Source organism: Odocoileus virginianus, chromosome 1 (assembly GCF_023699985.2).
Source record: "Odocoileus virginianus isolate 20LAN1187 ecotype Illinois chromosome 1, Ovbor_1.2, whole genome shotgun sequence".
Taxonomy (NCBI): domain Eukaryota; kingdom Metazoa; phylum Chordata; class Mammalia; order Artiodactyla; family Cervidae; genus Odocoileus; species Odocoileus virginianus.
The window spans coordinates 5,605,563-5,617,418 of record NC_069674.1 but is presented as its reverse complement, the minus strand read 5'-3'; the positions used below and the strand labels follow the sequence as shown (position 1 = coordinate 5,617,418).

The 11,856-nt window shown below is 46.3% G+C and overlaps 1 protein-coding gene across 6 annotated transcripts in view; it reads right to left on the bottom strand.

The window, feature by feature from the left end:
* Positions 1–9,009: 9,009 nt before the first annotated feature.
* The window catches only part of PRKAG2 (protein kinase AMP-activated non-catalytic subunit gamma 2), a 295,801-nt gene continuing 292,954 nt past the window's right edge, over positions 9,010–11,856 (bottom strand). For all 6 annotated transcript variants that reach the window (XM_070452449.1, XM_070452496.1, XM_070452556.1 and 3 more), the window contains one exon: positions 9,010–10,196. In XM_070452449.1, coding sequence (XP_070308550.1) covers positions 10,165–10,196 — 32 coding nt within the window. In that variant the 3' untranslated portion in view covers positions 9,010–10,164. The remainder of the gene's footprint in view (positions 10,197–11,856) is intronic.

The following is an 11,856-nucleotide window of genomic DNA, read 5'->3' as shown; positions in this document are numbered from 1 at the left end:
TATTACCAACAAAGGAAGATGTTGGTTTGGGGAAGAACTAGTAAAACGGACAAGCATCTGGCTGGATAGTGGGCCTAGAAAAGTCACTGGTTCAGTTTGAGCAGGAGGATGGCCAGCTGAGGAGAGCTGACCCTAAGGACAAAGAAACAAATGGGTTATGGCATGTTTCTGAACTCCGTGCGAAGAGACAAGTCCTTCTTGCTGAGAGTTTGGGAGCTGAATTAATGACAGGGGATGGAAATCTAAGCAAATGAAGAAGTGATGGGTGAGGCCAGCCAAGACGGTACGTGTGGCCATCCAGAGCTGCGGTCTTTCAGGAGAAGGGCATCGGGATGGTGGTGTCTGCGTGGGACCTAGGCTGGACCAGGAGGGCAGGGAGTCAGGAGGGTCAGACAGCGGGGGCTGCGAGGCTGTGGGCTAGCCACCCCTGGGAGGCTCACAGGGCCCTAGGCCCGGGGCTGGGGGAGGAGGAGGCTTGCTTCCCTGGTCGGTGAGCCCCTACCTGAAAATGACCATGGACCATCAGGAGGGCTGGCGGCTGCTGATGAACTTGGGGGCGGAGTGGGCGGCAGTTCCCCATCATTTCACGTCCCTGCAAGGTGTGCGCCCCACGATCTTACACCTTCATTTCTGTTTCACAAACAGAGGTGGGAGCATTCTTCTCAAAGACAATTTGCAAATAATAGAGGAAAGTACGTTCTGTTCTCTTTTAAAAACTGTTTGTGCTTCTTAAAAACTATTTCAAAAAAGAGCATTGGGATCAATGAATTTATAGTATAATAAATAGAACTTTCAGGTGTACGTGTATAATGAACAAACCTAAATTATTCATCACATTGTGTTAAGTTGTCTGGAATCAATAACATGGTTACTTTTGAGTGACAACTTTGAATGTACTAATAACAGGAAGTAGCATGAATAGCCTTCTTCTAATGAAGGCATGTCAACGTACCGGGAAATCGAATGAATCTCTGTCACTGAAAAATCGCAAGTGTCTGCTTTGTCTGCTTTTTAATTCTCAGCTATATATCTCCTATCACTTACTTTAATTTTAATATGTCTAGGTTAAGATAAAACTACTTTAAAAGGAAAGATAACTTTAATTTTGTAAAACATCTTGTGAATTTTTAAGAACACCTAGTATGGAACATTTCAAACACATAACTAAGCACCTAGCTCTGTCGCATGCATCAGTCTGCTGTCACCTGGCCTGGCCTGTTGATGCGTCTGTCTCTGTGTCACTCTCCTCATCTCACCAGCCATAGGATAGGATTAGGGCCCGCTCTGCTCCACTTGGTGACATCTGCAGAGACTCTGCTTCCCAGTGAGGTCCTATTTGCAGGTCCTGAGGATGAGGACTTCTGCAGACCCTCCTGGGGAACGTAGCTCCCCCATGACAGCTGTTGAGAACCGGGTTTCAGGGCACGGGTTTTGGAACTAGACAAGACTGTTATCCAAGCTCAATATCCTCGAATCTGAAGCAGTATGAACCTGGGCCTGTGAATTTTTCTGTATTGATGCAGACCAGCTCCCAATGGTGTGTGGGGACTATGCTCATAGGAGAAACATGTTTAGCTCCTTGCTGGCTCTCCTCTCACTGATGTGCTTTGCGTTATTATTTGTATTGCTCATAATTATTAATAGAACGTGGTCAAAACAGGCCTCGCCAAAGAGGGTGAGATGTCAGCACAACTGAAGCCGTGAGGGAATCTGGTGAGCTGGAATCTGGGGTGGGGGTTCCAGGGAGAGAAAGCATCTGGAACAAGAACCCTAAGACCCCCAATGCTGCTCTCCTTCCTTTCACCACCTTCCCGCCCCCAGGAGGGCCCAAGGGATTTGTTGCCCTCATAGGACGGGGTACTGGAGGGCACAGCGGGCCAGGAGCAGGGAACACAATGGCCCCGAGTGAAGGAGAATGAGGAAAGGACACCAGTACCCGCTCAGACAGGCAAACGAGACTGTCCTCAGGAGCTGGGAGTGGATGGAACAGACCAGGAGGATGTCGGCCACGGGTGTGGCCCAGGCAAGTGCCCTGTGCCCAGTGCAGCTGTTGCCAAGTAAATGAATTAATGCTGCCGCTCTGTCGATCAGGACGAAGCGCCTCTCCTCTTCGCCGTGGTCCTGCAAAGTACCAGGGGTGACGTGGCCCTCTCCCCAGGCCGGCTTCCTGGAATCCTGCAAACCGGGGGCCGCTCTGCTGCCCGGTCCCTCCTTCCACGCCACACTTCCTACTGGGACTCATCTGCGGCTGTTCCTTAAACAGTGCCTTTTGGTTCCTGGAGATTGTTTGAGCTGGCCAAAGAGAAAAGGGGCAAAGAAAGATGGTGCCTTGACTTCTCAAAACATCACCAAGTGGCTGCTCCCAGTTTGCCAGAGGGTCACTGGATCCTCTGCACCTTCTCTGGAGGGGAGGGGGCTGGCCCTAAACTCACCTCCTTCTGTCTGTTCCACTCTGACCTCGGGTGCTGTCTGGAGGTCCACGAGCATCTGCACCCACCCCTCTGATAAGTAGGTGCCCTTTGTGATGGAAAGGGAGGAAGGCCCTTATCTTCGGGATCCTTCCTTCCACAGCTTCTTCTGGAAGCCCCACAGAGGTGGTGGTGGTTTAGTCACTAAGTCGTGTCCAACTCCTTGCAACCCCAGGGACTGTAGCCCACCAGGCTCCTTCTGTCCATGGGATTCTCCAGGCAAGAATACTGGAGCGGGCTGCCATTTCCTTCTCCATGTCGGCCCTCAATTCTGCAGCTTAAGGCAGAGGAGGGGGCTTCCCTGGTGGCTCAGCTGGTAAAGAATCTGCCTGCAATGCAGGAGACCCGGGTTCAATCCCTGGGTTGGGAAGATCCCCTGGAGATGGGAACGGCAACCTACTCCAGTATTCTGGCCTGGAGAATTCCATGGACTGTATTGTCCATGGGGTCGCAAAGAGTCGGACACGACTGAGCGACTTTCACTGTCAAGGCAGAGGGGAGGGCTGCCTCTGAGTGTGTGGGGATGGCGCTCCATCTTCTATGGCATTTCTCTAACTTTACCAAGGAAACCCGCAGTTTAGAGAGAAGAACTCTTGTGAGCAGAGCACAACACCAGCCCACGATCCTAGTCAAGTACCGGCCTTTACCAACCATTCATCAAACATTGGAGGAGCACTCAGGAAGCACCTCCCAGGTGCCAGTGACTCGCCAGGATAACGAATGGAGAGACAAATAGGGTGTTGTTACCTTCCCAGGGACCCAGGCAACCACTGTGGCAACTGCGATAGCATCTGGCTCTGACTTTACATAGTCCTTGAGCTTTTGGGAGCGCCCTTCCTCCTAGCCCCGTGTACACATGTATTTATCCCTCTCAGTGGATTTATGTATTTATAACATGTATTTATCTCCGCAGAGGGGGAACAGGACTCGGAGCCCTGAAGGATTTTTACAGCAGCCTGTGGACCTCAGGTGGGCCCAAGCCTGCTCCCTGCTTTCTGGAAAGGAGGCAGGACACTGCAGAAACTCAGACGCAGAGCTCTCAGCGTATCCTGAGTCAAGTGAGGCGGGAGGCAGAAGGTGGCTGTTGGCGGGTGGGGAGAGTCCTGGGAGGCTTCACAGAGGAGGCAGCGTTTGGTGAACTCCTGGAGAGAGGAGCCGACTGTCTCCAGGTGGACAGGTGTGGGAGGGGCCCCATCCCCAGCGAGGAGGCCCAGCTGGATCCCGCAGGCTGGGCGGGGGGGTAGGGGGCTGATGATTTCTGAGCAGTGAAATGAGGTGAACAGAGGTTTGGGTGAAGATGGCAGTGTGATCACTGTGATGGATGAATGTCGGAAGGGTCACCTTTTCGGGTTTATGGACCTGACTGCGCCCGGAAGCTGTCAGGAACGCTGCCGTTGTGTGATGTCTTCGAGGGACTGGACGGGAGGCGAGAGGTTTCCAGCGTGTCTGTGCGCAGGGGGCGGGGTGTGGGTGGGGACGTCCGGGCGGTGATGGAGTGAGGGGCGCCACTCCCCGCAGGGAGCCCCTGCACCCTCCGCCCCCGGCCGCCGAGCCCACGAATCGGGCGGCCTGGACATGGGCAGAGAGTTGAGAGGGTGGCCAGAGCCTCAGGTGTGCCGATGTGGGAGACTGAGGCCTCGGTTGTTGGACCCTGGGCCCTGGAGCCAGGAGGAGGCGGAGGGAACCGGCCCCAGCTGGGAGGGGGGCGGCTTTGCCCCTAGATGGTGGAATGCATTTCTCTTTCAAGTGCTCCCAGGACCAGTGGGTCATTGGAATGAGCAAGGGGGACCCCCTGGCCTATGGCCAACGAGTGTTGGGGCCCCCGGGAGCGCTGGTCCAGGTTCTCTGCCGTCCTGTGTCCTGAGGGCCGGGAGAAGCAAGAGGGGCAGGATAATTGAGTCCTGACCTTGGCGGGTAGGAAGGACCCTGACCCCAGGCCTCTGTCTTCAGCGTGCCAGAACCCGGTATCCCTAGGGCTCTGGTTGCCAAGGAAACCTGGCAATGGGGATGCAGGTGTGCCAGGGAGGGAGACACAGAATTAAGAGGCCTGGTATCTCAATGAGTTTTCAGGTCCTGACCTGTGAGGTGTGGAGGTCGGCCCCCTTCCGGCGCAGAGATGTCTAGAGAGAACTGGGTCTGATTTTCTCCCTGCAGGTTGGAAACTCAGTTTGCTTTGAGAGCTGAGTGATTGTTCTATGCAGTGTGTTTAGTCCAAGAAGTAAGATGGCGTGACTCACACTGAGACGGAATTTCAGTTGAAGTTGCCTTAAGTGTGCTTCACACATGAACTTATTCTGTCAGCTGCGCAGGTGAAAAAAACTTTTTTTTTTTTTTTAACATTTTCACATGTAAAATTTTTTACATGATAAACAATTTTGGAGCCTATTCTACATTTCTTTAAGAAAATAAGATAACTGAGCCCAATTGACTTTCCAAGCATTTCCCTATGGGTAACATTTTTCCCCTTAGAGTGCTTGCTATTATGCAAAGAAACATTTCCTTTTTCTGGTGAAAATGCTTCGGAAGGAAATTGTGATGAGGGTCATGTGGACCCATGGAATTCACCTGTGTATTATTTCGGTTGTCTCCTCTCCCAGAAAGGCTGCCTGCTGGGTTTTTCTTCCAAAGACAGGTGGATTCAGTTAGGATTATATTTCAAAAATATAATCAAAATACCAAGAAAAAATACTGATTTTTTAGGGCAGAGTTTCTAGTTTCCGTCCTACAGACATCTTGGGCTGGATACTCTTTGTCGTGGCGGCTGTTGTGTGCAGTGAGGTGTTTCGAGACACACAGCCCTTCTCTCTACTCCCAGTGGTGACAGCCACAACATCTGCACGTTGCCAGATGTCTTCTAGGATGGAAATCTCTCTGGAGTGAGAACCAGTGGTCTAAGTGGACTGTCTGTCCATGCAAAGATGTTTCTCTAAGACAGTCATGAGAAATGTTATCAGCTCACCATGTCTGTAAGTTTTTCTTAGAGATTAGAAGACACAGTAGAACGGTGCCCTCCATTTCTGGAGCAGACATGGTGTTGCCGACATGCTCTTGCTTTCACAGTAGTCACTTCTGTTCACACTTTTGTTCTGGAGGTGCTGTCAGCATCTTGGTACAAGGGTTTCCAAGGTGAGCTCCACCTCTCAAATTGTTTAGATGTTTCCCCTTAGAATCCTTCTTTCACCTGGCCTTCAAGTCCCACTTTTCCTTATTTCTAGAAGGGCACCCAGAAACATGTTTACTGTAATCCAGTCTTGATCATTTGCTGGGAACAAATAACACTTCGATGGAAACCGAAGGATAATGGAACTTGGTTACTTGTAACCTGACCACTAGACGGGGCTGCTTCCTTAGGCTCCACAGCCTGATGTGCTTGGCCCGATCATACAACTCAAAACCCTCAAACAAAAAAGTACGCTTGGGGGTGGGTCAAAGACCTACAGGACACGCGTGTGCCTCGTGGGAAGAGACATGGTTCTTTTAAGAACCCAAACTGTCTTCTGAAGCAGAGGACACAGAGTGTGCCTCCTACACACCATGGGCCATCTATGCACATTTGCGTGTGCTGCACAAGCAAGGGCAGATTGAGGACAGATACTTGGAGTTTCAAAACTGTGTTCTAGCAGCTTTGTGACTTCTCCCCTTTCTCCAAGTATTCTCCTTTTTTAATTGAAGTATGCAAAGAAAGTGAAAGTGAAGTCTCTCAGTTGTGTCCGACTCTTTGCGACTCCATGGACTGTAGCCTACCAGGCATCTCTGTCCATGGGATTTTCCGTGCAGGAGTACTGGAGTGGGTTGCCATTTCCTTCTCCAGGGGACCTTCCTGACCCTGGGATCGAACCTAGGTCTCCTGCATTGCGGGCAGACACTTTACCATCTGAGCCACCAGGGAAGCCCAGGTTGAAGTATAGTTTATAAATTTATAATGTTAGTTTTGGGTATACAGCAAAGTAATTCAGTTATATATATATGTATATATATATGTATATACACCCATACAGATCTATATTTTATGTTTTTTTCCATTGTAGGTTGTTACAAGATATTGAATATAGTTCCCTGTGCTATATAGTAGGTCCTTGTTGCTTACCTATTTTATATATAGTAGTGTATCTGTTAATCCCAAACTCCTAATTCCACCACCCCTCCCCCTTTACCTTTTGGTAACCATGCACTTATTTTCTATGTCTGTGAGTCTGTTTCTGTGATGTAAATAAGTTCATTTGTACCTTTTTTTTTTTAAAGATTCCACATGTAAGTGTATCATATTTGTCCATCTCTGTCTGACTTATATGATAATCTCTAGGTTCATCCATGCTGCTGCAAATGGCATAATTTTTTTTTTTTGACTGAGCGATATTCTGTTGTACGTCTTTATCCATTCATCTGTTGATGGATGTTTACGCTGCTTCCTGTGTCTTGGCTATTGAAATAGTGCTGCTATGAACACTGTGATACATGCATCTTTTCTAATTAGAGTTTCTGGCTATATGCCCAGGAGTGGGACTGCAAGATCATATGGCAACCCTATTTTTAGTTAATGATCCTCCATACTGTTCTCCATAGTGCCTGCACCAATTGCATTCCCACAGACAGTTTGAGTTCCTTTTTCTCTACACCCTCTCAGGCATATTTTGTACTTTTGGATGATGACCATTCTGACTTGGGTGAGGCAATATACCTCATTGTAGTTTTGATTTGCATTTCTCTAATAATTAGTGATGGTTAGCATCTTTTCATACCATCTGTATGCCCTCTTTGGAGAAATGTCTGTTTAGGTTGTCTGCCCATTTTTTGATTGTTATTGAATTATATGGGCTGTTTGTATATTTTGGAAATTAGGCCTTTTTTGATCACATTGTTGGTAAATATTCTCTCCCAGTCTGTAGGCTTTTCGTTTATGGTTTCCTTTGCCATGCAAAAGCTTGTATGTTTGATTCAGTTCAGTTCAGTTCAGTTGCTCAGTCGTGTCTGACTCTTTGCGACCCCATGAATCGCAGCACACCAGGCCTCCCTGTCCATCACCAACTCCTGGAGTTTACTCAAACTCATGCCCATCGAGTTGGTGATGCCATCCAGCCATCTCATTCTCTGTTGTCCCCTTCTCCTCCTGCCCCCAATCCCTCCTGGCATCAGGGTCTTTTCCAATGAGTCAACTCTTCACATCAGGTGGCCAAAGTATTGGAGTTTCAGCTTTAGAATCAGTCCATCCAATGAACACCAGGATTGGTCTCCTTTAGGATGAACTGGTTGGATCTCATTGCAGTCCAAGGGACTCTTAAGTCTTCTCCAACACCACAGTTCAAAAGCATCAAATTTTCAGTGCTCAGCTTTCTTCACAGTCCAACTCTCACATCCATACATGACCACTGGAAAAACCATAGCCTTGACCAGATGGACCTTTGTTGGCAAAGTAATGTCTATGCTTTTTAATATGCTATCTAGGTTGGTCACAACTTTCCTTCCAAGGAGTAAGCATCTTTTAATGTTTGATTAGGTCCCCTTTATTTTTGCTTTTACTTGTGTCTTGACAGACTGACCTAAAAAAAAAATTGGTACTATTTATGTCAGAGAATGCTTTGCCCATGTCCTAGTTTTATGGTATCATGTCTTGTATTTAAGTCATTTTGAGTTTATTTTTGTGTATTGTGTGGTGTGTTTGAACGTCATTTATCTACATACAGCTGTCCAGCTTTCCCAGCACCACTCGTTGAAGAGAATCTTTTCTCCATTGTGTATTCTTGCCTCCTCTGTTGAAGAGTGTAAGTGTGTAGATTTATTACTGGACTCTATTCTCTTCCACTGATTCATATGTCTGTTTTTTTTTTTTTTTTTTTGCCAATACCAGACTGTTCTGATTACCGTAGCTTTGTAGTAGTGTCTAAAGTCTGTGAGGGTTATGCCTCTAGCTTTGTTTTTTGCTTGGTATTGCTTTGGCAATTCTGGGTCTTTTGTGTTTCCATATAAATTTTAGTATTATTGTTCTAGTAAAAAATGTCATGAGTAACTTGATAGGGATTGCATTAAATCTATAGACTGCTTTGGGTAACACGGCCATTTTAACAATGTCAATTCTTCCAGTCTAAGAGCATGGGATATATTTCCATTTTTTTGAATCATCTTCAATTTCCTTTATCAGTGTTTTACAGTTCTTAGCATATCTTCTTGGTCAGGTTTATTACCCAGTATTTTTTTAACTTTCTCTGATATTTCATTGTTCTCCAAGATTTACCATTAGCCTAAATCACAAACACTACTGTTTCTATGGGGAAAACAGGCAAACTCTTTCATATTTGGCCTGTTAGATGAAAAAATTGATCCCTAGCATAAAAAAATATGCATGGAAATTTTAAATGAAATGTTTTATTTAATAATGGAGAGAGATAAAGTTTACGAATCAAATCATTAAGGTTTTCTTTCCTGTTGATGTAAAAAAGAATAGGAGAATGCATGTTCTCCTTTATTTGGGGAGAAAGATCTAAGTGGGAAATTGCATGTAGGATTTTAATTAATGTGTGCTCAAATACAAAGTATTTTAAAGAACTTCTTTAACAAGACGGCAGATAGTAAGATTTATTTTAAGTTTTCAATCTGCAAAAAAAAAAACAAACCCAAAAACAAAAAACCAAACTATACCCGTGTGTGTACACACACACACACACACACACACACAGTGTCAACATTTTCAGAGCACTTACACTAGGAAACATTGTGTTTCTCCTCAACCATATGACAATACTGTATATGCCACAGTAAAATTTACAAAACAATTCCATCAGCAGTCATACAGACATCATGATTTTCATGTCAAAACACAAGAAAAAAAAAATAGACATCTTCCGGGCACTTTGTTTGCAGCCCTGCAGAGCAGGTTCCCACACATGCTGTTAGAAATGTCAGCTTTTAAAACCCAACACTGGCTCTTTGAGAAGTCTTATCCTTTCCAGGTCTGAACTGAAATGACGAGAAATCTGCCCTTTCAAAGTAGCAACCAATGGTTTATTCATGGGTATGGTGAAGTTTACCCACCAAAAAGATGTGTAAAAAAATTGCATGGAAGTAAAAAATAAATAAAGCTGCTGTAAGTCAGCCTTGTTTTACACTATGGTTCAGAACGGAACACTTAAACGTAAGACCATCATTAAAATTTTATATAAAGTAAATTATTTATATTCAGATTACAGCTAGTCAACAAATTGAATGAAGACAAACTGATTTGGTACAGGTTCAGAGACGTTCACACTCCAGCAGTGCCGCTTCGCCAGGACATGTTCTGGCCGCTGCGGGCAGCGGGGATGATGGGCCGCTGTTCCGACATAAGGCACTAGTTCTCAATAGGCCACACACTTGCCTTATGTCATGCTGCCTGTTAAGATACCAGTGACTTCTTTAACATGAAAAAGAATAAAAACGCAGGACACAGTGCACTTTAATGACATACAGCATTTGAAATCTTTCAGACGATGGTCTGAGAACAGTCTTTTAATGCAAGCTTGAAATCTTCAAACACATACAAGCTTTCTCTTTTTATGCTTCGTGTCAAAATCACTGGGAAAGAAAAAAAACCCATCGATAAACCCTGATACCACACGTTCTCAGCCATTTTTGCTGTGTTCATCGCGGTCCGTGTTCATGAGGCAAAGCGTGACCCAGCATCTTTGTTCAAGTCCTCCTGCGAGGGCTCCTCCGCTCACGGGGGTCACTCGGCTTCCGTTTCCTTCTGTTTGGCACCTGCCAGGAGATAGGAAATGGAGGTTTCAAAGCAATGTAAGAATATGCTGCCGCTGCACCGGTCCTAGGTGCGCACAGAGGTGGTTCTCCACCCCACGGCTCCTACCCTCACCTGCAGAGCCTCACGAGTTGTGGGCAATGAGCAGGTGGGTCCGGGCTCCACCCCCTGCCCCCCATGGCAGCAGCATGCCTTTAATCCATACTGCATATTGCAACTCTAACTGTGCAAGGTTTAATTTGAAAAGAAGAGGGTTTTGCTGCTAAAAATTTTTTAAAGAAATGTGTATTTAAGTTTTAGCAAAGGTGCAAAGTACTTCCGTTGTATATACTTACAAAAAAATATGAAAAAAAACCACATTGTAACATGTTGACAGTACCTGCACCTAACACCTACTCTCATCTGGCCAGGATATTTCTAAATGGGTTGGGAAGGGGCAGTTGTTTTTATTTTTCATTACAACAGCTTCTCTGTTTTCTCATCAGACACTAGAAGACAGTTCACTTTGAAAGAGATTAACAATCTATAAAAATAAGGGGTTAAAAGATTGTAGCTACTGCGATTGGGCTGTTGACTCACTGGTTGCATGTGTAGATACTTAAGTTCACTTGAAACATCTGAGATAAGCTGGACAATGAACTATAGCTAAAACTTTTTTCAACAAGAGAAAATGTTATATATCAAATCAGTATCCTTAATGGGGAACTGTGTCCATTATCCAGTGAAAAGAATAACTACTGGTAAAAGCAGAGACATTATTTTGCCAACAAAGGTCCGTCTAGTCAAAGCTATGGTTTCTCCAGTAGTCATGTATGAATGTGAGAATTGGACCATAAAGAAAGCTGAGTGCCAAAGAATTGATGCTTTTGAACTGTAGTGTTGGAGAAGACTCGAGAATCCCTTGGACTGCAAGGAGATCCAACCAGTCCATCCTAAAGGAGATCAGTCCTGAATGTTCATTGGAAGGACTGATGCTGAAGCTGAAACTCCAATACCTTGGCCACCTGATGTAAAGAACTGACTCATTGGAAAAGACCCTGATGCTGGGAAAGATGGAAGGCGGGAGGAGAAGGGGACAACAGAGGATGAGATGGTTGGATGGCATCACCAACTCGATGAACATGAGTTTGAGTAAGCTCTGGGAGTTGGTGATGGACAGGGAGGCCTGGCGTGCTGCAGTCCATGGGGTGGCAAAGAGTTGGACACCACTGAGCAACTGAACTGAACTGCCCTTTTCTTCACATAATAGTGATGCTTTCAAAAGCATCTCTTACTCATTATTCCCTAAACATCCACAGCACAGTGCTCATCCTGGGCGTGGGGCCTCGCGGTGTGGTTTCAATCAGGGTACGGATCTCAGGAGGGACAGGAGGCCTGTGTTGGCTGCTCATTCTGTAGAAGGGGTGGAGGCTGCACAGGGGAGCCTCGAGCTGGCCCACACTCTTTACAGCTCTGGGGGAGAGCAGGCGGAGAGCGGGGTTGGCTGCCCAAGCGGGACCTCTGGTTTGACATTCCCACCACACTGTGACCAGTGCGTGGGAACCTCTGGTCTGAAGGAGGTGCTCCCTCCATTCCAAGAGAGCTCTGCCCCCAAGGCTCACGGATAATCCAGTTACTGGGAGCACAGGGCACGTCCTTAAATAAACAGTGTTACATCCACTG